Source organism: Melospiza melodia, chromosome Z (genome assembly GCF_035770615.1).
Source record: "Melospiza melodia melodia isolate bMelMel2 chromosome Z, bMelMel2.pri, whole genome shotgun sequence".
Classification (NCBI taxonomy): Eukaryota; Metazoa; Chordata; class Aves; order Passeriformes; family Passerellidae; genus Melospiza; species Melospiza melodia.
In genome coordinates this window covers 79,283,837-79,308,906 of record NC_086226.1, presented here as the reverse complement: position 1 = coordinate 79,308,906, position 25,070 = coordinate 79,283,837, and the positions used below count along the sequence as shown (strand labels likewise).

At 48.2% G+C, this 25,070-nt stretch overlaps 1 protein-coding gene across 1 annotated transcript; it reads left to right on the top strand.

The window, feature by feature from the left end:
• The first annotated feature begins 15,771 nt into the window (after positions 1 to 15,771).
• On the top strand, positions 15,772 to 24,539 carry LOC134432590 (ketosamine-3-kinase-like). The gene is made up of 6 exons (XM_063181454.1): positions 15,772 to 15,948; positions 19,108 to 19,259; positions 20,617 to 20,708; positions 21,133 to 21,215; positions 21,619 to 21,741; positions 22,436 to 24,539. The coding sequence occupies exons 1-6, from the start codon at positions 15,808 to 15,810 to the stop codon at positions 22,772 to 22,774; spliced, it is 930 nt and encodes a 309-aa protein (XP_063037524.1). The 5' UTR covers positions 15,772 to 15,807; the 3' UTR covers positions 22,775 to 24,539.
• The last annotated feature ends 531 nt before the right edge of the window (positions 24,540 to 25,070 follow it).

The window sequence follows — 25,070 nt, the reverse complement described above, 5'->3', positions numbered from 1 at the left end:
GTGCTGGGCTGGGGGCAGGAGTTATGCAAGGAAAAACTCCGTGAATTTTCCATGCAAGAAAATTTGTATAAATGCAGAAGCCCACACCAATACAGTATGGGCAAAATTGGCACAAGATGATCAGCTGGTTTAGTTCTTTAGGTCTGAGTCAGGTTGTTACTGAAGATCAGTAAAATAAAACTCTAATGCTACACCAGTGCAGCATTAAAGAGCAGGCATCCTTTATTATCCTTTATATCCAGATGTATGGGGGATAACTCTGATGTCTAATTTGTTTGTAATTTTGCAATTCAATCAGAGATTTGTTGTGACTTGGGGGTTAGTTGGGTTTTTTGTTTGATTTTTTTGTTTTATTTTGTTTTGGTTTGTCATGGATAGTTTGTGTTGTATTTTGATTTATTTTTAAATAATACTGTATTTTTGAGGGACAAAACAAGTAGTATTTTTTCCAGAAACCTCTGAAAATGGAGAAGTAATTAACAGAACTGAGAAGGAGGTGAGGATTGTGTTCCTAAACTGTCAGAAAACAGTGTGTTCACCAGAAAATGCTCTGCTGTAGCCTTGGGTGAGGGATGGCTCAGTCCTGGTAACTGTGTTCTAAATAACAACATTCTCCCAGCCATAAGAACCATGTAATTTTCTGGGACATGTTTACTGAATTATTCATACTGTTAAGGAGTAGAGTTCATAGCCTTACCATAAATAAAATGTTGTGTTTTGTAGATGTTTGCCACACATAGATAAGATTATGAGTCATATATTTTAATGTAGTTCTGCTGGAATTATATTCTCTTCCAAAACTGTCCCAGAATGAAGAAAATCAATTTAATTTTTTTCTCGTTTGGACAACGGGAAACAAAGACACGTATTAGAACAGCTTTTCTAACCTCTGCTAGTGGTGCTCAGAGGGATTCCAGGGATTCAGGAACACAGGGAGGCAGAGCAGGAGCTCCTACTGGTATTTCCCCTCCTAGGGAAGTGCCTTGGGCCAGCATAAATTCTGCAGCTGTGACTTCACAGGTGCTGCTGGCAGTGCTGTGACAGCCTCTGCCACCAAGCAAGAGCATCTGCAAGGGTGGGATGGTGTAGAGATGCCTCTCAGAGAACACATTCAAACAGCATCTGACAGAGGTAATGAAGGGGCGGTAAATCACTTTTGAAGGGTCAGATGGTAAAAAACTCTGTATGTGAAAATAAGAGACAAAATTAGTGAAGAGAGAAAGGGAGCGGGAAGGGGAAAGGGGAGAGGATGGAATCCTTGGAAATTCTATCTACAGGCCATTTTCTGACAATCTGTGTCACTACCTAAAGGTTCTGGATTTCAGAGCAGTGGAAATCTGGGTTTTTCAGGTCCTGGTCATGATGGCCACACACAATCTCAGCTCTTTTGTTTTGGAAATACATCCTGCAAATGCATCTGCTGAAAGGAGCACATGCCTGGCACATCCACAGCTGGGTGACTCAGAGACATCCATCAGCCAGCAGTGCCCTAGAGCTGTTCCTCTTTTGACCTCTCCCACAGGGAACTTGTTCTGGATTTTAGGATTTACACAGTGGGTTGGGCCATCAAAAATCTGTGGTTTCACTGCCCACCTTTACTGGAACTCAGGGATCTGCTGGACATTTTCCCTCAGTTGCCTTAACTCACTGCCAAAATCCTCAGGATCATAATGTTTACATCTGCTAATTGCTTTGAGTGACACAGATCAACACCCATTTCAATTAAAATTTTAATTTATCGGAAATTGCTACAATTACACTGCTAATATATGTAAATATCAATTTCAGTTTAAAAATTTCTTCAGGTTATTATAACAGGACTGACAAAAACCAAATATAAGAGAGGGCTGTACATGCAGACAGGTCTGTGGCCTCAGTAAAAAGTCTGTAAATTCTTAGAGTGGTGATCACTTTCTCTGGAAGAGCTGGGGAAGCCTCCTTACCTGGGAACAATCCAGAAACAGCTTCACTTGTCCTGGAGTGGTCTGGAGAAAGCCAAAAAAGGGGGAGAGTGAGTCAGTATGAGCTGTGTGCACATTTCCCTTGGCAGCAATTGTACTTCCTCTCAGGGACTATAAAATCCCAGATCCTTCCAAGCAGGCTTAGAAAGAAAACAAGGTCTCAAGCTTTCTAATAAAAAAGAACTTGTCTATTTAGCTCTCACCTCCCCCATTCCCTCCTCCTCAAAACCAGCCTACCTTACAATTCTTTGGCAGGAAAGAACTCACTGTCAGGTGTTTTCCCTTCTGCACACAAGTGACAGAAGTTTCAGCTATCCCTGCACACAACTGACCCCACATCTACACAGATCCCAGGATTTTCAAACCCTGCACCACCCAAACCCCCCATGTCCCCCCTGTGTCACCGCTCAGTTGGCTCGAGGGTGGCAGCAGCAGGGCTGAGTCCAGGTGCTGCTAGCAGTGGCTGGAAGCAGGGCTGGACACCTCCAGGCCACCTGTCAGGTTCTCCTTGTGGTCCCTCTTCAGTCTCTTGGTGTCTGCAGGGACCTCGGGGCAGCACTCGGGGCTCTGCAGGAGGAGCTGCGGCCCCGCAGCGCTGCCGCCGTCGCACCCAGCAGGGCCGGCCCAGGCTGGTGTCACCGACCAGGGTCTGTGTACAAATCACAAACGGGACAGGGCTGCTGAGGAACTGCCTCGAGCTGTTTGATTTTCCAGCATCACTCTCATTACATGGCTATGGCAATGGGAAGATGCCAGCAGCTCACATCCCAGGCAGCAGACACAGAACTCAATGTCACAACTCACTTTATAAGATTTTTGACCAATCACAGAAAGCAAAAGCACATGGACAGTAGTTCTATCCAACCACTGTAAGCACAGGTACCTTTGGTTAAACAATGCTTGCTTATTTCAAATGCAATACCTGCTTGTGAGCCTTCAAACACAACGCACACAGCTCCATTATTAAGCTTCAAACTTCCTAATATCTTGCTAGATAAACTTTTCTGCAGTTTAGGGAGTAATTCTATACAAGTGTTAATACACACACCACTGTTCTATTTGTCCTTGCTATTGTACTTTTAAAATAATTTTTCTGCTGACCTATCTCATGGCTGCTGCTTAGCTCCAATCACAGTCCCGCTGTCTCTGACGCCTGCCTTTTGCAGCTTTCCCCAAACCCCTCTGATTTTGTGGATTCCCACAGCCGGGAGCCTGGGCAGTTCCTCCTGGCAAGGCACGCCAGGTGGAGCTCTGGGAGGCACCGGGAACGCGGAGTCAGCAGCGGCCCTCGGGCGCGTTTCCCTGGCGCAGCAACTGTGCTTCTTCCGGGGACTGTGAAAAATGGCTGGAAAAGCAGACTCTCACTTGGGAATTTGAGGCTGCTCGCTAGAGAACAGCAGTCCTTCCAGACCATTCCAGACTGTAAAGTTTTGAAGTATCCTCATAAAGTCACAGCACTCACAGTGCAAGTGGCACCCGCGAGAGCTTCAGTCAGTCCCAGCTCACACAAAGAAGCCCAGCCCTGCTCTTTCCCCGTGCTGACAGAGCCCTCAGTCCTCACTGAAAGGGCTGATGCTGAAGGGTGCTGTGAGCTGAGTCGTGAACCAGCTCCATTCCCTGGCGCTGAGGAACTCTCTCTGCAGTGAGCCACAGCTCCCACAGCCCTGCCACCAGCTCTGGGAGGGAAAGAGCTCTCTGCTCTCTGCAAGGCTGCTGCAGCAGCTTTGATCTGGAGTGCAGACCCAAAGGGCTCCCTCTCTCCTCTGAGGCCTTGCTAAGCTGGGGACCTTTAGGCTTTTCCTTTAGTTATTGGATTGGAGAATTGTTTGGCCTCAGATGTTCTGCTGCTTGTTTTTCTCCTGTGTCTCAGGGAGAGGGATCAGCAGACTGGCACCAAATTTAGGTAGTGATTTGAGGCAAGAAGTTTGGACTTTTGCACTGGCTTCATCATTTTGGTGGGGTTTTCCTGTTGCTGCAAGAGTCACCCCGCTCAGTGCTGCCTCCATAGCACTGTCACCCTGCCACACATTGATGCATGGACCTCAGCTGGCAGTGGGGACATTGGGGTTGGTGACACAGCTCCCACAGGCCAGGCTGGTGACACAGCTCCCACAGGCCAGGTTCATTCATGGCTCTGTTGCCACATGGTGTCGGTGGTGCCAGTGCAGGATTTGAGCCAAAGGCACAGGAGGCAGCAACACTGCAGACGGGGACTGAACTCTCCTGATCTCCCTTCCCGTGTGCCCAGCTCAGAGCAGCCCTTTCAGAGCTCTCTGCAGGAATGTGGGCTCTCCTCTTACTAGGCTCCTCAGAATCCAGGGGGCTGTGCCCATTGCTTGTGTTGCCAGGCATGGCTGTCTCAGCTGCAGCCCTGTTCACAGGCTGCTCTCCTGAACACTCAGAGGCAATGCTGACATCCTCCTTAGAAGAGAAACAAAAACAAGTTAACCAAAGATCACTCGGTATTTTCATGGAGTCACTTCGGGCACGCAGTGACTGTTCTCCACTCCCAAGGGATGTGGGAGAGCACTGCCCTGGTGGTTCACATGACAAGTGTTTTGAACTGAAAATTAAAGTTGCCAATGAGAAGCCCATGCTTTCAAAAAATAACCTTCTAGGCAAAACATGAACTCAGAAAACCAGAATACACCAAATGAGGGTTCATGCCCTCATGCTCTGACCCTGACCTATCGCATGAGCTGTAAGTAAACAGCCACCAGAAATCCAGGTGCTGTCCTTGTTCCTACCATGGCTGAGCAAGGGCAGATCCAGGGCAGAGCCAGGACGGTGTGCTGCAAACCCAAATGCAAAACACACATTCTGGCTGTGAACCTCACCCCAGCCCACCCAACTGCATGATATTTTAACATGCTGCTTTTTTAAGCCCTCTGCTGCTGCTCCAGATGTAGTTTGCAGGCAAAAGTACCTTGAAATTGGCAATTTCCAGGAGCATATGGCAAAAATCTGTAGGCTAAAAGCACCACTGTCCATTAAAAGATGAATGTAAGAAACCTTTACTTCTCTAGCCTACAAGAAAGTCCTGACCCTAGCACTGCCATTGAACAGACTTACCTCGAGAAAGGAGGCCATTTCAAGATGGAGCACTGAAAGCTTCTCCTCAAAGAATCTGCCAACCCTTCAAGAGCTGCTGAGTTCAGGCTGAGGGCTGGAGGTCAGGCTGATTCCCTCAGTGCAGCAGCTGCAAAGAGCCCCCAGTGCTCTCAGTGCCCTCCCAAGCCGCCATCGGCCTCAGTGCCACCACTGCCCTCAGATGCACAGTGGCATCGTTGTTCGTGTCCCCAGAGCCGTCACTGCCCTCAGACAGGCGGGGCTGCCATCGGCCTCAAGAGCCCTCACCTCTCCATTCTGCCCTCAGTGCCACCATCGCCCTCACTTCTCCATGTTGTCCTCAGAGTCGCCATCGGCCTTACCTCTCCATGTTGTCCTCAGTGCCCTCAAAGCCACCATCACCCTCACCTCTCCATGCAGCCCTAAGAGCCACCACTGCCCTCACCATCCATGCTGCCCTCAGAGCTACCATCACCCTCACCTCTCCATGCTGCCCTCAGAGCCGCCATCGGCCTCGCCTCTCCATGCTGCCCTCAGAGCCACCATCGCCCTCACGTCTCCAGGGTGCCCTCAAACCCTCACTGCCACCATTGCTCTCCCCTCTCCATGCTGCCCTCAGTGGTACCATTGCCCTCACGTCTCCATGCTGCCCTCAGCCCCTCAGAGCCACCATCACCCTCACCTAAAGCCCCTCAGTGCCACCATTGCCTTCAGCTCTCCATGCTGCCCTCAGAGCCACCATTGCCCTCACCTCTCCATCCTGCCCTCAGAGCCGCCATCACTCTCATCTCTCCATGCTGCCCTCAGCCCCTCAGTGCCACCATCACCCTCACCTCTCCATGTTGCCCTCAGTCACCATCGCCCTCACCTCTCCAGGCTGCCCTCAGAGCTGCCATCGCCCTCACCTCTCCATGCTGCCCTCAGTGCCACCATCGCCCTCACCTTCCGTGCTGCCCTCAGAGCCACTATCGCCCTCACCTCTCCAGGCTGCCCTCAGCGCTCTCATTGCTCTCCCCCATCCCCCTCAGTCCCACCGGCACCCTCAGCGCCCCCAGCGCCGCCACCGCCCTCATCCGCCAGGCCCTCGCAGCCCCCGCCATGGCTCAGTCCCCTCAGTCCCGCCGTGCCCTCAACTCCCCGTCAGACCCCTCAGTGCCGCCGCTCCCTCCCGGCCGCCGCAGCCCCCGCAGGTGCTCCCCAGCCTCATGGGCTTTGCACGATCTCCCCCCGCTGCCTCCGGCCCCGACGTCCCGCTCAGCCTCGGAGCCCCCGGCAGCGCCGGCCCTGCTACAGCAGCGGCCCGGCCCGGCCCGGCCCGGCCCAGCCCGGGAGCGGCCACAGCGGCACCTCCGGGGCACCCGGCACGGGGAGATGCCTGGGGTGTATCTGGGGGGAGAAGGGAGGAAATGAGGAGCGGGAAGGGCCGAGTGTCACTGAGGGAATGCCATAGCATCCCACAGGGAACACGGCGAGAGGAGGGTGCTGAGGGAGACTGTGATTCCTGCTGATCACGCTGGCTTCAGGCGAGTCTGCTGGGACAAAGCGCAGTACGAGAGAAAAATGTCTGGAGTGGCACCTGTGAAGGTTTAAGTCGGCCATTACGAACAGTTTTGTTATGTTTGCTCAATTATCCCATCATAAAAATAACCAAACAATATTAAAAGTATTTTAATTGAACAGTTAAAATAAAAAATATAAAATTGTATACAATTTAATTTTATTAAAATAAGGGATAATTTGGTTCTAATATTAGTCCATAAGCAAAAGATAACCGCGGGGTACGGAGTGCAGGGTTCTGGGACCCTTGCCACATCACGTACGAGCTTGCCAAGTTCAGATTCCCCCCTTAGATGCCATGTGCAAATGCCATCTCCTCCATTTTCGGTTCGTCATATTTCTATCTCCGCTCTCATCACCAACTTTACCGTGCATGTGCCATCACTCATTTCGGTGGTCACACAAGTCTTTGGGAGTCTTCTGATGAAGATTTCGTAATCTTCCTCTGTGTCCTTTAATTCACCTTTGGGTTACACGTGCGCACCAAGCCAGTACAGTCTAGGCCAAGACTAACGTATCACTACATCTACATATCAAGGCAATAAATCCCTTATAATTAGCATTTTTTGGGACCCAACCAGGTTTTGTTTCCTTTCTGCTCATTTTTAGCAACTGTATCTTCAGCTTCTTTCCTCCTGTCCTTGTGAACATCTGCCGGGAAGGAGGGGGGTGGAGCCCTCTCCCTCTCTTCTTTGGCATTACAACTTTTAACTATTTGATTATTCCCAAATATTAATTACTGTATCAGTATTGATTACTGTTTCAATTTTTATCAGCACGAATCATACCTATTTATCACAGTTTCTAAACCAAAAAGTGTTGTCACACATTGGAACAAGCTGCCCAGGGCAGTGTCACCATTCCTGGAGGGACTTAAAAAAGGAGTAAAGCTGTCCTGTTTGCATTCGGCATGGCTTCTGTTTGCCTAAGCTACATCCTTCATCTATTTGTCTAAGGCTGTGCTATTCTGTTTTGCTGTCCTCATCAAAACTTCCAAGTCTTATCCAAGGATGGACCTCCCCAGGACACAGACAGAGCTGTACCCAGCTGGCACCAGGCTCTTCTGCCAGGGAACAAGGAAAAGGATGAGCAAAAGTGCTGAGAGTTGCACCTCAGAAGGTTCAGTTGGCTGTTTGGAAAGGTTTCTTCACCCAGAAGTGTTGTCAAACATTGGAACAGACAGCCCAAGGCTGTGGGTGAGTCACCATTTCTGGGGAGATTTAAAGAGGGAGTAAGTTTGGCACTTGAGAGGTGGGATTTGTGGTGAGATTGGCAGTTTTGGGTAAACGTTTGGATTTGGTGACCTGAGAGCTCTCTGCAGACCTCACTCTGTGTTCCCTTCACTTGGGAATTCAGTTCCACAGTGGCACTTGGGGACATGGTTTAGTGGTAGGATTAGTAGTTTTGGGGTTAACGTTTCTATTTGATGACTTGAGAGCTCTCTGCAGACCTTGACCAGGACCCCGCCACCTGCACAAGAGAGATTTGTCACTAACAGTGACTCGGGCCAAGCTCCCATTGGGGACGCGCAAAGGTACCCAGGGACGCACAGGACACACACGGGCACCCACGGCACGCAGGCACAGCCAGGGTGTGACACGCAGAGACACCGGGCAGAGCCAGGGACCCGCACACGCCCGTAAGTTTTGCTGGCCTTTATTGGCATGGGCAGCCCCGCGCCACAGCCGCGCTCCTCGGGCCGGGCGAGGCCGAGCCCCTTGCTCGGCTCAGCGGCGGCGGCGGCGTCTGCGGCTGGAGCGGCGGCTCCGGCGGTAGCGGGAGCGGCGGGAGGCGCGGCGCCTCCTGCGCACGCCCCGGCGGCGGGAGCGGCGGCGCCGGCTGCGGCTGCGGCTGCGGCTGCGGCTGCGGCTCCCGCGGGAGCGCCGGCGGTAGCGGGCCATGCTGCCGCGGGGCGGGGGCGGCGCGCCCGCTTTTATAGCGCCCCGGGGCGGCCCCGCCGTGACCTCAGCGGGGACGTCGCCTCTGCGATGCTCTGGCATCACAAAGGGCTCGGCCGCGCCGTCCGTGGGTGACTTCGATTCGCTCGAATTGAAATCAGGAATTACACAGAGCCTGCTTTACCTGACTCTCCTCTGATAGCAGCAACCATTTCAAGAAAAAGAAAAGAAAAAAAATGCGTAATTTAGTTTTGTCATCTCTCTTATAGAGGGCAGATTACACATAAGTGCTGAGATGGTGCTTGTGCAAATGCAACGCAGCCATTTCTTACACAGGGATCTCCTCGTACTGCTGAAGTTCAGATGCCTTCGGCTTCCAGGAGCAAAGGTGTGTTTGATCACTCGAGAAACAGGAAAGCAAACGAGTATTGTCTGTGGATCCAGTGCTGCAGCTGGGAAGGATGCTGGAATGGCACATCCCAGGTGGAACTGGCACTCAGGAACACCCAGCAGTGCCCAGCGCTCACAGACACCGAGATCAGCACAGTTTGTGCAGTGCTCGCTGCTCTGCTTTGGGGGAACTGGCCCTGCAGGTGAGGTTCCTGTGATAAAGCAGAGCCCTGGGCATCCTGTGCACCCTCAGGAGCTCCTGGGCTCCAGGCTCCACATCCCTTCCCTTGGCTGCCACTCTCCTTACCTGTGTGGTTCCATCACCTACAGGGTGCTCAGCAGGGAGCTGACACTGCTGGGTGCCAGGTATTCAGTTAGCAGTGATGTCCTTGCTGTGCATGGCAAGAAATGGCCATTCTATTCTATTTTCTTTATGGACTGCTCTAAAAGGAGAGAAAATACAAGTTGTTGCTAAACTTTTTAAAGCTGTCTTTTTTGGAGAACTATCAAAATCTATACAATTCCTGTTTTAATGTTTTTCTCTGTTGTCTGCACTGTGTCTCCAACTGGTGTTTAGGACAACAGGGATGACCCTTTGATATTTCCCATCATCTTTCATCAAGTGACCACAGGCCATCCGTGCATTTTGGCAAGAACAGGAGTCAAGTCACCAGAGACTGGCAGAAGGATCTTTTATTTCTGCTTCAGCTACACACAAACCAGACCATGACTGAGCATTTTGAGAGGGGATACTGAAGAAGGGTCTGGAGGCTAAACCTGCCAGGGCTCAGCTGGCCTTGGTGCCACTGGAGTCCCTGGCAAATGCAGCTCTGCAGCCACAGGAATGAAGGACAAGCCCTGCTGGCACTGATCTCTAAAGGTTCTTGTCCAGCACCACACCCAAAGCAGGGCTGAACTCAGAGCCAAACGCAGCTTCAGCGTCACCCCTGTGGGTGGTGGACACAAATTCGTGTGCAGGGAAGCTCTGAATGAGGGCATGGCCATGGCTGTGGGGCAGAGGCTGCAGCTGTGCTGGACCAGACACGGGAGCTTGGGGAGAGGAGGAACACTTGTCCCTCAGCGCCTGTCCTGCCCTGCCCATCCCTCCTGAGAGCCTGGAGTGTCCACAGGGCTCTGCATCCACAGGACTGATCCCAGCAGCTTTGGCTGTCACTGCTGCCGGGGATGTCAGATCTGTGGGACTGGAACAAAGCCTGGAGCTCCTCTGGCTTCTGCCTCTGGCTGAGCACAGGCATGAAGAAACATTTCAGGTGTGGTACATTGTGGCCAACAGCTCCTGAAGCAGATTGGGGGATCGGTTCCATCTTGTGTGTTCCATTGTTGGCACCCCATGCCATGTCCCGTAATTGGCAAGGCAGGTTTGACCCTTTCCCCCTTCCAAAGCTCTGTCAATGAGCCCTGCTGGCTCCTGTGCTGGAACTCTTTTTCCTCAGGGAGAAGGTGCCTCCCATCACGTGTCAGAGGATCAGGTGTTGAGTGGATCATTCTGTGCTGAACAAGCCCCAAACTCTTCCATTGACACCAACCTGAGAGCCAGGCACTGGCCTGAGGGATGTGCCTATTCCCTTGGCCATAATTTGGTGTTTTGGGAAGAACTGAGGGACAGCACCTGGGCTGCTGATCCCCCTGCAATCATCACAGGGCCTGAAGTGTCTTTTTATTTCCCGGTGACTTTTTGGTGACCCATTTGTGAGTGGCTCATTGTGGAGCAGGGCTCTCCAGGGGCTGTTTGTGTAAATGTGGCACCTGGAACATGGCTTAGTGGTGGGATTGGCAGCTTTGGGTTAACTATTGGATTTGATGAGAGAAAAGTGCTGAGAGATGCACCGGGAAGGGTTTAGTTGGCTGTTTGGAACGGTTTCTTCACCAAGAAGTGTGGTCAAACATTCAAAGAGACTGCCAGGGATCACCATTGCTGGAGGAATTTAAAGAGGGGGTAAATTTGGCACTAGGGACATGACGTAGTGGTGGGATTGGTACTTTTGGGTTAACGTTTGGATTTTGTGAGCTGAGAGCTCTCTGCAGACCTCACTCTGTGTTCCCTTCATGTGGTGATTCAGAGCCCCATCACTTCCACAAGAGCAAATTGCCCTGACAAGGGCTCAGGACAAGCTCCCACTTAGTGACACTGCACCCACCCTAAAGGCCCTGAAGTGTCTTTTTGTTGCCTGGTGACTTTTCCACGGCCCATTTGTGAGTGGCTCCTTGTGGAGCGGATTTCTTTGGGGACAGGTTGTGGGGCTGCTCGGGTCCCACAAGGCTGCACGGGGGAGCGGTGGAGGATGTGCATGTGCCACCTGGGGCCATGGCTTGGGGGTGGGATGGGGAGTTTGGGTTAACCTTTGGATTTGATGGCCTGAGAGCTTTCTGTTGACCTCACTCCGTGTTCCCTTCACTTGGGCAGTCAGGACCGTGCCACCTGCACGAGAGAGATTTGTCACTGACAGAGGGACTGGGGGCAGGGTCCCGCTTGGGGACGGACATCCACGGACACACGGGCGGAGGCACGGACACGCAAGGACACGCAGGCACATCCAGGGGGTGACACGCAGGGACACCGAGGAACCGCCAGGGTGTGACACGCAGGGACATCAAGCACAGCCACGCACACGCAGGACACAGACGGGCACCCACGGACACGCATGCACAGCCAGGGACACGCAGGACACAGACGGGCACCCACGGACACGCATGCACAGCCAGGGTGTGACACGCAGGGACATCAAGCACAGCCACGCACACGCAGGACACAGACAGGCACCCACGGACACGCAGGCACAGCCAGGGACACGCAGGACACAGACGGGCACCCACGGACATGCATGCACAGCCAGGGTGTGACACGCAGGGACATCAAGCACAGCCAGGGACACGCAGGACACAGACAGGCACCCACGGACACGCAGGCACAGCCAGGGTGTGACATGCAGGGACATCAAGCACAGCCAGGGACACGCAGGACACAGACGGGCACCCACGGACACGCATGCACTGCCAGGGTGTGACACGCAGGCACCGCAGGCACAGCCAGGGACCCGCACAGCCCCGTACACATTGCAGGCCTTTATTGGCATGGGCAGCCCCGCGCCGCAGCCCGGGCGAGGCCGAGCCCCTTGCTCGGCTCAGCGGCGGCGGCGGCGTCTGCGGCTGGAGCGGCGGCTCCGGCGGTAGCGGGAGCGGCGGGAGGCGCGGCGCCTCCTGCGCACGCCCCGGCGGCGGGAGCGGCGGCGCCGGCTGCGGCTGCGGCTGCGGCTGCGGCTGCGGCTCCCGCGGGAGCGCCGGCGGTAGCGGGCCATGCTGCCGCGGGGCGGGGGCGGCGCGCCCGCTTTTATAGCGCCCCGGGGCGGCGAGGCGGCGGCGGCGGCCGTGAGGTCACAATGCTCCCGGACAGCCCGTGCGGGACAGGCATGCCGTCACCGATGAGGTCACAGTGGCCGCCTGGACACGCCGTGACACTCCGCAAACTTCCGTGATTTCGGCACGCACGTTCCACAACTTCAGTATGAGAACTCTTTAGGTCCTCTTGAACGTCGAGGCATGTCGGCCGGCGTTTAATTTTTGGCTAGATTGCTCTTTGTGAAAAGTGCATATTATATGGCTCTCCGCAGATATTTACAATATGTATTTTGGTGTATTGATTAGTAGTGCTGTTATAACATTTTAATAATACGGTAAATGTAGTCTTGTAGTTAAAAGGGATCTTTTGTAATTAAAATAAGAACTATGTTAGTGGGATTTCTTTTTCAGAATGTAATGAGGCCCTCGGAAAAGATAGCAGCCCCAGGACACCTAAATTTTTCAGAGAAGAATAATTTATTGCTCCTTATCAGGAGAAACGAACTTCTTCCCTCCTCGACGGCCCTGTTAGGATTCAGAGGAAGAAATTGACACAGACCAGGCAGAATCCTATGTTTGAATGGAATTTCTGCATCATGTATGAAGTGTATGAATAGGCAACAGGGTTTAGTTTTTAAGGGTTAATCCTCTGTTAACGTGGGTCCTTTTTTGAGCTCGTGCAGCCCAGAAAATGGTACGCGGATGTCCGTAACTCTTTGTCTTTATTGTCTCATGTTGTCCTAATTCAATTTGTCCAAATTTTTATTACTCTGATTGTATTAGTATTTTTATAACCATTTTATTACTATTACATTTTTTAAATTTTAAGAACAAGTGATTGGCGTTTTTCACACTATTGTATTTGTTATTCCCTGTCGCTATGCCATGAGACAAAAGGAAATCATGAGGAATTCCCACTGATGCTCAGACTCGAGGTGTGGTGACACTGATTTTGCAAAATGTGAAAAACGCCAATCACTTGTTTTTAAAATTTTAAAGGTTTGATAGTAATAAAATGGTTACAAAATAGCAATATAATTAGAGTAATAAAAATTTTGGAGAATTTGAGTTAGGACAGTAGGAGACAATAGAAACAAAGAGTTACGGACGTCCGGGTACCATTTTCTGGGCAGCATAAACCTGAAAACAGACACCTGTTAACAGAGGATTAACCCTTAAAAACAACTGTGCTTAAAAACAATATGCAGCTGTTAATAACCTGTTGCATATTCGTACACTTCATACATGATGCTTATATAAATTCTATTCAAACACAGGATTCTGTCTGGTCATTGTCAACTTCTTCCTCTGAATCCTAATGGCTTTGTCCTGGCTGAGCGGGATGGAAAGAAGTTCGTTTCTTCTGCTAAGAGAGCAATAAACTCCCTTTCTCTGAAAGATTCAGGTGTCCTGTGGCTGCTATCTCGGTGCGAGTCCTTTCTTTAGAAAAAAAGCATCCTACATTAGCAGAGTTTCGATTGTAACATTTTGTTATAACCTAAAACTCTTTTTATCACACTACGTGAAACAATTAATACAGCATAACTTTCTAACACAACACATATAATATTAATTTTAATGCTTGCGGAAAGCCAATCATAAAATCCGCATTTTTCACAAAAACGAAGCCAAAGACTCTGTTCAGCCCTCAGACTCCACCCACTTGAGCTGTCTTTGGTGCTGCTTCAAATGGAAGAACATGAGATTCCAAACTCCCCAGAAATGTTTACATGCCTTGATCTTCTTTTTATCTTTCATTCTTAGTGTAGCCCCGGCTATTGTGAAGTGAAGAATGGATGCCAGTCTGCACAACAGTGTGTTTTAAATTAAGAGACTAATACAGAAATTCTGCAACAACGAACAGAGTCCTGGCACACATCATCTGCTTCAGCCAGGACACGTCTATCAAGTGCACTTTATTTATTTAAAACTTTAGGTTAATGCATGTAAGATTACATATGTCATTACTTAATCTTGTAGTTTATTTATTTAAGATTATGTAAACTAGCATCAAACTTTTGCATTACAGTTTGTAACTTTGTAAATTGTAACTACTTCTGTTGTCGCCTATTACAATATTTGAAGCTGATTTTTTTTTCCTGTTCTTTTCCTTTCTTCAAGGCTTTATCTAATAAATTTATCGGTAGATCCTGAAGATCCAGTAGCTTTACTATGCAGCTGTGCAGATTTTAAGAAAAATATTGTAGGAGAATGCACTCAGGCACATGGGAGAGTGGGGATGTCATGTGCAGGCCTCTAGCTGGACTTGATGGTCCTCGTGGGTCCCTTCCAACTATTTTGTAATTGGTGGAACAATTTTGGAATTGTTCAGCAATTAAGAGAAGAATAAAACTGAACATAAGGGAGAATTGGTGTGAAAAACGCCAATCATTTGTTTTTAAAATTTTAAAAGTTTAATAGTAATAAAATGGCTATAAAAATAGTAATACAATTAGAGTAATAATAATTTTGACAAATTGAATTAGGACAATATGAGACAATAAAGACAAAGAGTTACGGACGTCCAGGTACCTTTTATCTGGGCAGCACGAGCCTGAAAAAGGACCCACGTTAACAGAGGATTAACCCTTAAAAACCATAACCTGTTGCATATTCATACACCTCATACATGATGCATAAATTCTATTTAAATACAGAATTCTGTCTGGTCAGTGTCAACTTCTTCCTCTGAATCCTGACGGCGTCTTCATGGTTGAGCAAGGCGGAAATAAATTCGTTTCTTCTGATAATGGGGCAATAAATTCCCTTTCTCTGAAAGAACCAGGTGTCCTGTGGCTGCTATCTTGGTGCGAGTCCTTCCTTTAGGAAAAAAGCATCCTACATAGCATAGTTTGTATTTTAACATTTTGTTATAACCTAGAACTGTATTTAACATGCTACTTAAAAGAATTAATACAGCATAACTTTCTAACACAACACATATAATATTCATTTTAATATTTATCTGGTCATTGTCAACTTCTTCCTCTTAATCCTAACAGCGCCTTCGAGGCGGGAAGAAGTTCGTTTTTTCTGATAAGAAGGCAAAAAATTCTCTTTTTCTGAAAGATTTAGGTGTCCTGTGGCTGCTACCTGGTGCGAGTGCCTCATTCCTTCCTTAAAAAAAATATCCCACTAACATAATTCTTATTTTAACTACAAAAGTTACCTTTTAACTACAAGACTACATCATTAAAATGTTAATTTTAATGTGCGGCACTACTAATCAATACATCAAAACACATAGAGCGAACATCTGCGTAGAGCCACATAATATGCACTTTTCACAATCGGCATACGAAGAACGAGGGAATCTTTTGACGGTAGTGCTCGAGTGCCTCGGGCGCCTCAGCCGGGCGCGTTAACGGCCACAACCGCCTCAGCCGCCCTTCGCCCGCCTCGTCCCTCCCCTTCTCGGCCCGTCCCTTCCCTTCCTTGCCCGCCCCTTCTCGACCCGTCCCTTCCCTCCCCTTCTCGGCCCGTCCCTCCCCTCCGTTGCCCGCCCGGTTCCGCCCCGTCCCTTCCCTCCGTTGCCCGCCCGGTTCCGCCCGCTCCCTTGCCCGGCAGCCGCCGCCATGGAGGACGCGCTGAAACGAGCGCTCGGCACGACGCTGCTGCGCCCGACCGGGCACACGGGGAGCGGCTGCATCAGCCAGGGCCGCAGCTATGACACGGACCAGGGCCGGCTGTTCGTGAAGACCAACTTCCAGTCGGAGGTGAGGCGGGGTAGGGATGGGGGGCTGCCGGGGGTGGGCAGGCAGCGGTCCAGGCCGTGGGGCGGCAGCGGGAGCGGGGCAGGGCCCGTCCCTGGGCCGGCCCTGCTGAGGCCGCCCCTCGAGGGCTGCGGCACCTGCGGGCCCTCACACGGGCAATGGAGGGGCTGCGGCGTGGCCGGGGCGGGGAACGGAGCTGGGAAGGGAATGGAGCCCCGGGAGAGGCTGAGGGAGCCGGGAAGGGGCTCGGCCTGGAGCAAAGGAGGCTCAGGGGGCCCTCGTGGCTCTGCACAGCTCCTGCCAGGAGGGCACAGCCGGGGGGTGTCACCGTGATGTTCTCTGAAAAATCCCCTCACCAGGATCTTTTCTCCTGAGAAGCTGGGAAGCTTCAGCTTCTCCATGTTTTGCTTCTCTGGAATGTGATTTGGAGAGGTGTTTACCCAGCATGTGAATTGTTTTAAATTAATGACCAGTCACAGGCAGCTGTGTCAGATTCTCTGAGTCTGTCATGGGTTTTTATTATTCATTCTTTTCTAGCTTTCTGATGTCTCCTTTCTCTTTCTTTAGTTTTAGTATACAATTTTCTTTTGACATAACATAACATCATTATATAATAAATCAGCCTTGTGAGAACGTGGAGTCAATTCTCATCCCTCACCTCATCCTGGGGCCCTCACAACAGCACAAAGGGGGGGTCGGGCTGTGCTCCAGGGAACAGGGACAGCAGCAGAGTTTGGGACAGGGCAGGCTCAGGGTGGACATCAGCCTTTGGACACTGCCAGGGATGCAGGGGCAGCCACAGCTGCTCTGGGCACCCTGTGCCAGGGCCTCACCACTCTCACAGTCAGGAATTTCTTCCTAATGTCTAACCTAAACCTATTCTCAGCAGGAATTTCTTCCTGGAAAAGGTTGTTAAGCATTGGAAGGGGCTGCCCAGGTAGGTAGTGTAGTCCCAGATCCTGCAGGTGCCCAAGGAACACCTGGACGAGGCACTTGGTGCTGTGCTGTGCTGTGGGTGAGAAGGTGCAGGTGGGTCAAAGGTTGGACTGGATGGTCTGGGAGGTGTTTTCCAGCCTGACTGATTCTGAGGCAGGACAGGGTTGTGATATCGGTCTTGCTTGTCCAGGACAAGCAATTTGTTTGCTTGTAAATTTTGTTAGAGGCGTACCCTGGCACGCTGTTGTCACCTCCAAGGGTCACAGTGTGTAACAGAGTCTGCAAGTGCTGTGACAGGGGCTAAGGCAACCCAGAATTGTCTGCTGAGGGGGTGTGTGCCTTCTGTGGTTTTAACTAAAACTTTTAATTCCCTGCGCACAAGAAAGATGCTTTTCCATAATTGTTCAAACTTTTCTGCTTTGTCCTTTCAATATCTGGAATGTGCTGTCAAAGGTGGATACCTGCATTTGGTAGAGGTAAATACAATACAACTTATTTCTTTAGGATCCTTTGCAGAAACAGAGTGGAGTTACTTTAAAGATACTCCATACTTGTGTTTATCACACAGATAGCTTCAGTGGCAGAACAGGAGTCAAAACTTGTATTTGCCCTTCACAGCAAGCAAATGTGTTTGAAAGTATGCATGCAACTTTATCTATTCCAAATTTCTCAACAATTTCTGATCAAGCTGGGGAGCTGAATGGGGGTGGCAACATGGGATAACACAGGAAGGTTATCCTGCTTCACAGAAGAGAGTTTGAATTGATGTAGCCCTTCCTTAGAGCTATACACCATTCTGTATTTAGCTGCACAATCCAACGAGCTACAAAATGAGGCTTTGGGGGGGAAAAAAAGAGATCTGGATGGATTTTCTATTCAGCAGTTTCATTTTGTGTGCTGCTGCCTGTGTGTGGATCCTGAGCGCTGATTGAAGCAAACTTTGTGGAAAAGTTTGTAAACGCCGTGCTGTGCGAGCAGCAGCTGCTGTGCATCAGCAATTCGTGGCCCAGGGTGGTGCTTTGGACAGAGACAGAGCAGTCCCTGATTCCCTGTGGATGCTCCTGGGGCTGAAGGACGGCCAGAGATGTCTCCCAGAGATGGTCAGAGGCATGGAGCACCACGAGGAAAGGCTGGGAGCGCTGGGATTGCTGAGCCTGCGGAAGAGAGGGCTCTGTGGAGACACAGTGGCACCTTCCAGTGCCAGAGGGGAGAGGTGGGGAGAGGCTTTTTACACGGAAACAGGAATGGCTTCAAACTGACAGAGAGTAGGGTTAGGTCAGATAGGAGGAAGGAATTCCTGACTCTGAGAGGGGTGAGGTCCTGGTGCAGGGTGTCCCTGGATCCCTGGCAGTGTCCAAAGGCCAGGTTGGACAGGGGTTGAAGATGGTGGGAGGTGTGTCCCTGCCCAGGGCAGGGGATGGGACAGGGTAGTGGTTTTGGATGTCTTAAGGTCCTTTGCAGCATAGATCATTCTGTGATTGCCTCTTAATTGATGTCTACTGCAAATTGTCCTGTGACTGTGTTGCATGGAACATTACTAAGGGGCTAGCATTCTCTTTGTATTTCATTCATTCTACTTCCCTGCTTTTGCTTTTGCTTTTGCCAGATATGTTAAATTTCCCACCTGCTCTTTCTACAGCCCCTGCCTGACTCTTGTAGACAAACATTTCTCCTGTGATGAGTGTCCCTGGTCTCAGAGGAGGAGCTGGGGAGAGTAGATGTTCCTTGCTGTGGGTAGCGGGTGCAGAAACTGGTCCCAAATTCAGAATATCTTCCAAGCAAATGCAGTTGGTGGTGGCTTGGGTTGTGCAAGTGTGATAAGGGGCATTTGGCCGCTACAGCTGATTGCCACCCACGCCCTTCCCCTGTGAGGTGAAAGGAAACACCATGGAAAAGCATCCTGGTGAAAGCTCTGATGGGGCACAGCTGAAGGAGCTCAAACTTTATGTCTAAGCAGTTTGCACTCCTTCAATTCAAACAGACTTTCTGAATTATAGAGAATTCTAGAACCTAGGCCGTTTTCACTCACTTGTTTTATGAAGTGAAATCACTGTATTTGTAAAACTACCATCAAGTCTGATGGTGTGGTCCTGTCTGTATTTTGTGTGTGAATAAACATTTCCTCCAACCTTTCTATGCAAGTTTTACAAAATCAGTTGATTTTGTGGAAGTGCTTTGTGCGGCTGATGCTTGTAGACACTAATGCTTTTCCTTAATATCCGGCAGGCCAGAAGAATGTTTGAGGGAGAAATGGCAAGCCTGGAAGCCATCCTGAAAACAAAGACAATAAAAGTGCCTCAACCCATGAAAATCTTTGACCTCACTGGGGGCATTACTGCGTTTGTGATGGAGCATTTGGATATGCGAAGCCTGAACAGGTAAAACAGTGGTGTCTTTGCCTCCTTTAACCAGAAATTTTGGCTCTTATGAGAATTAATCACTGATTTTCATTGGGGAACCTGGTTCAGTTTTTTTCCAAAGCGAGTCAAGAACAGTATGGGAAATCACACAGCAGAGAGTTGTATAAAATACTTCATAATGCCTCACCTAGCAAATAGATCTTACATCCCAAGCTGAGTCTGGGTTTTGGTTAGTTTTGGGTTTGTTTGCTTAGGTAATTAGTGATTTTTACAGTAAGGTTTGTTTTCACAGAGAGGAAAATGACCTCCCTCGTGACCTGTTTTGTGTACTTGCCCTTTATATAAAAACCACTACTTTATTGCTTGGCATGATTGTGCAGAGGCACTTCCCCAGATCAATTAATCTTGATTTCAGTATTTTCAGCTCTTACCTTCATTTTGATAGTTACAAACTTTTGACCCTGACGAACAGGTCACACGATGAATTCATCTGTCTGATTCCATTAGGGAGGTGATCGTGACCAATTTCTCACCTCTCTCAGAACTTCTGCTGCCAGTTTAAATCTTGTCCCTCATCCTGCTTGTTGGCAGAGTTTCTAATTCATGAAGATCCCTCACTGAGTCCCAAGAGAAAGGGCAGAGATGTTGCTGTTTTGGGGTCAAAAATGGTACCTTTGGCATGCAGATTCCCTGTGTTAACAGGAACAAATTGAAGAAATAACTGTGCCTTAAATGACAGTGCCTGGACAACAGGGGAAGTTGAGGAAGGTCAAAGGCATAAAAGGAACATAATTTTGTTAATATGGGAGGCAACTGGTTGTAACATCTGTTTGTAATTACTACAAGACTCTTCTGAACCATGTAGAGGATAAAGTTTTATTAAATATAGGTAATAAACTAGGCTCCTGTGACTCTGAGCATTTAGGCATGTTAGAGAAAAGCAGCTGGAAGCAGCAGTAGAAGGAAAAGGATCAGCATTTTGGATCTGTTTCCCAAACACAGTTTACCAGAGTTTAAAAAAAAAAAAAGGCACAATATGCTGTGCATTCTTTCTTACACATATCTTACTGAGAGTCCTTACAGAAGTGATGTCACACAGAAACTAGAATTGGTAGTTTCTCATTGTTAGTAAATTTATGCTTTTCACTTTCAGTAGCCATGTCAGAAACAGCCAGGTAAGTACATTTCTTGCTAATATGCAGTGTTGATAGGCAGACAAGGTGTTTATAACTGGAATACACTGAAAAAATATTTTGTTAAGAGGTGTAGAACTGCTTTTATTTACTTGATAGATCTGTTCAGGTAACTCCTAGAATATCAAGCCCTGATTCTGTTCCTGTGCCAGTGGGACTCACGTTATTTTTTTGTTTCTTAGACACTCAGCACTGCTTGGAAGTCAGCTGGCTGATCTTCACCTTACTAACCAGAAACTTGGAGAGAAGCTGAAGAAAGAAGGGAGCATAGTTGGTACAGTACACAGCTGTTTGCAAATTTAAACCAGTTGGTAATATTCTACAAAGCAGTTAAAATGGCTTTTGCTACTTCAGGACAAGTTCATCTTCCCCTGAAGATAGCATGAGACTAGGTTTGGATGAAACAGACCCAGGCAGGGATTCTTTTTGCTTTTGTTTGCACTCTTTGGATCTGTGTAAGCAAAACACATACTCAGTTTTGGCATAAAGAACCTCAAAATAAAATTTTGAAGAGCAGAATATAGCTGCTTAACATCAAATTTTAAAAAACGACAACATTGTAACCTTAAAAAAAATTAAAGTGCAATTTTTTTTATTCTCAGTAGAAGCAGCATTTTACTCTTGTGTGGTTTTAAAGGTTCATTTGTGTTGCTCAGTATTATGTCACTGTTGCTGAATTTTTGTCTTTGGTTTGAAAGGTAAAGGTCAAGGGCAATCAGAACTCCAGTTTGTGGACCAGTTTGGCTTTCATACAGTTACCTGCTGTGGGTATCTTCCACAGGTAGGTTGTACTTTCTCAGACTGATAGAATTTTAAATTTATTTTGTTTTCCCTTCAGTGATACAGAAGGTCAAAGTTAGCATAATGGAAATAAATGAATTTTTGTGGAGCCATGAAAATAAAAAATGTGGTTCTGCCTGCTAAGGAAGGTTGTGTTTTGGACAGCACTTAAAAGTGCTTTGGACACTGATAGCTCTTCAATTTCCTGCACTTTAATCACTGAGAGAAAATTATTCCTCTAATTTAGTGTTTTAAGATAACATTTGATTAAATGATGATAGCATTTACTGTACTGGATGGTGCCAGCACAAAAACTGTGTGATCCTCAAAAGTGTTATTTGAAAAAGAAGCAAGTGTGCCTTTTGTGTGGTGTGGAACTGACATCTGCAGTGCTGCTCCTTCAGGTGAACGACTGGCAGAGCGACTGGGTGGCCTTCTTTGCTAGACAGAGGATCCAGCCCCAGATGGACATGATTGAAAAGAAATCAGGTGACAAAGAAGCAAGAGAACTTTGGTCACAGCTTCAGGTAGGAGCAATTCCCTCAGTTCTCATTGTTGGGAGAGCTGGGTATACTCAAGTTTTTATTTTTGTAAGCCAAAGTTGTTGTTTGTTGGTTTGCACCAGGTTCTGTGGGTAAGAGACTCCAGATTTTAGGGATCAAAATGCCCTTCTTCTAAGGTATAATGGCATTTGCCACATCTCCCTATGCTAACATTCCAGAGTGAACTCCCTAGTGCCAGATAGCACTTTGCCTGACTGTTTGGGAAATAGTGGATGGAGTTCATATTCTCATTCCCTCTAACACGCTCTTGATGAGAAATGTCCATAAACAGCTCCGTCCTGCATGCTCTCTGTTCATTCAGTGTGTGCGCCTGATTGAGGGACTGCACTATTGGCTCTTTGGCTTCTACATTTTGGAAATTTGGTGAGACATCCTTGAGCTTTTTAATGATGAAGTGTTGGTGGCTGTTGTTACTCACCCTGGTCGATATCTGAGTTTCAAGACTTGTATTTTCTTGCTGAAAGAGATTTAGGTGACCATTCTGCTGCTGCCTTTCATGAGCAATAAAAGTCCTCTGGATGTACTCAGCATTTCTGCTGACCAGGTCCTGTGTATTTTAAATGATGGGTTTTAGGACACTTCAAGTATGCAGATAAACCCCTACATTTTGAAGTGAATGATTGTGTAATTTACATGTCTTTCTTTTCTCCCCCTGCAGCTGAAGATACCCAGTTTTTTCACTGGTGTGGAAATCGTTCCTGCCCTCCTGCATGGGGATCTCTGGGGAGGAAACGTAGCTGAGGATGAATCTGGTCCAATTATCTTTGATCCAGCTTCTTTCTACGGCCATTCAGAGTACGAGCTTGCAATAGCTGGCATGTTTGGTGGCTTCAGCAGTTCTTTCTATTCTGCTTATCACAGTAAAATCCCCAGGGCTGCAGGGTTTGAGAAGCGCCTGAAGCTTTACCAGCTGTTCCACTACATGAACCACTGGAACCATTTTGGGACAGGCTACAGAGGCTCTTCATTAAACATTATGAGAAACCTTGTAAAGTAAATTACTGCTCAAGCCAAATATTTCTTGTGTCGTTTGGAGAGCCCCATACTTGGTGGTGCAGCTGCAGGAGTAGTGATGTTAAAAACAACCTGTGAGACCCTTGACCTTGTTAAAGACCTAGAGCCAGTGTCTCCTGCTGAATACCAAGTGTAAAATAGTCATCCCTTTTTAGGATAGCTGGGGGTAACTCCACGAGGGAAAAAACTAAGGAAGGAGTGAATTTGCACAGTGAATTAAGGTCTCAGTGTCCAGAATGCATTTTAGATACCTAAAAGTTGCTCACTGCATTTTGCTGTGTCTTCCTCCCTCTTTGAGCTCTTCATGTCCAGTTGTGTGCATGAGAGCAACATTAACAACAGAGCGTGAAAGTCCAGGAGATTTTTGTAACAGGAACTGTGAGAGGGGATTTGGACTTGCTATTAATTTTCACAGAATCAGAGTGAGTGAGGCTTGGGGGGAAATCACAGAATGCCATCTAGTCCAACCTCCCTGCCTAAGCAGATTATTTAGGATTGGGTCCAGAGGCTTTTAAAGAGCCCTCCAGAGTTCTGCTGATTGATTCCATTGGATGCAGACTGTGGATGCCTCCTGGAGTTGTTGTAGGCTGTTCTGAGCTTCAATATCCACAGCAATTCTGCTTCCACCAGAACTAGTTATCTTCCTTTTTGGGTCGTGCTTTTGTCCAGTAGTGGGCATTCTGAGAGAACTTTCCAGGTAAGACACTTTGCACGTACACACCTTGTGGAGGTGTGTTCTCTAATGAAATAAAACCTGCAGATGTATGACTAAAGTCAGTCAAAATGTACCTAATAATGAAACAATGTCAGTTGGCACTTTGTGTTTTCCACACCCACAAAGAAGACTATAAAAATATAACTTAAAAAGGGAAGGAGGTCAGGGGAGACTCCTGGGATGGCTCACAAGCTGTAACCCTCTGCTTCTCCACAGGAATGCCTATCAGTTAATTTTATTCTAAGGGGATACTACTGCTTGTGCTTTCTGATAATCCACAATAGTTTATGAACCTTATTCTGGCACAAGGATCAGTAAAGCACAGCATTTGATTCACGGGGACCACAAATGTGCCCAGTGCAAGGCTGCACTGTTTGTACACCTGTGCTGGTGAGAGTTCCAATGCAGGCTTGGAGTGCTGCACTGTTCACAATATTCTGTGTAAAGGCCTCAGACATGCCAGGAAGGGGAAGGTGTAGACGCCTCTGGGCTCAGTACTTGTCTGGATAGCCTGGAAAGCAAGGGAATCTTCCTTTCCTAAACTCTGACCTGGCAGTTCCCACCAAGTGCAAGCTGTGGCTGTTGTGGTAAGAGACAAGAAACCAAAGGAAGGTGACATGTAACTCCCAGAGCAGCTCTTGACCCTGTCAGACGCCCTTGGAGATAGTTCCAGACTGTGGCTGTAACCCTGGATTTGTGCTCTTGTGATGTAGGCTGGTAGTGTGCTGCTGTGCGAGCCTGCCAGGTAGGTGAGAGAGATGCATGGCTCTAACATGCACCTTGAGTGCTGGGGAATGGCTTGTGTTAACTAAAACTGCTTTGCACTGGGTGTGGGCAGGTTAGTGAGGGTTTTCTAGTTGCAGTTACTTACACAAAATCTCCAAACAAGTTTGGAGAACACTGGTATTTGGAGTTACTTTCCTTAATTCTACTGCTTTTCTCACTGGCTGTTTGACTTCTGCTGAAAAAAATCTGCTTGGTAGAATAGGTTTTACTTTTACCTTGTTGCCTGAATAAAAGGTTTCTCAGTTGATTATTGTTGTCACTGTTTTCTGAATTAGAACCTTACATCTTGGTTTATTCTTGGGGAGTTACTTGCTCTGACCTGTTTAAGATCCTTGGATAAATTATGATCACCGGAGGTGTTTCTGGGAATGTGCATGGTCATGGATTGGTTTGGAGCAGTGTGTCACTGAGGAAAATTTACATGTTCATTAGAGGGCAAGTCAAGATGTTAATTTTCTTAAAATACATTTAACTCTTCATTTTAGCAGGGGAAAATGAATATGAGAGTGGATTTTCTGTCAGTTGTAGTTCTGAGTTCTGAGGTAAACTTACTGATAAACAGCAACCCTTCAGGGATGACCTTTCAGACCTAATAGAACTGAATCCAGACATTTTTGTGGTTGAAGAAAAGTTGTGTTTATGCAAGTTATGCAGGTAGAAACAATTGTGTTTAGAGTTTTAATGTAAGGATATTATGCTGAATTTTTCAAAGCTGTTTTTTGCTGTCAGCAAGATCCAAAGAGGTGTAGAGAGGCAGAGAAGTGGAATGTGACAGGAA

What these genes read in the sequence shown, in the direction of transcription:
- LOC134432590 (XM_063181454.1), top strand. Translation starts at nt 15,808, where the DNA reads ATGGAGGACGCGCTGAAACGAGCGCTCGGCACGACGCTGCTGCGCCCG. An exon ending in AGACCAACTTCCAGTCGGAG is followed by an intron (nt 15,949 to 19,107) that starts GTGAGGCGGGGT and finishes AATATCCGGCAG; the next exon opens with GCCAGAAGAATGTTTGAGGG. An exon ending in GAAAGAAGGGAGCATAGTTG is followed by an intron (nt 20,709 to 21,132) that starts GTACAGTACACA and finishes TTGGTTTGAAAG; the next exon opens with GTAAAGGTCAAGGGCAATCA.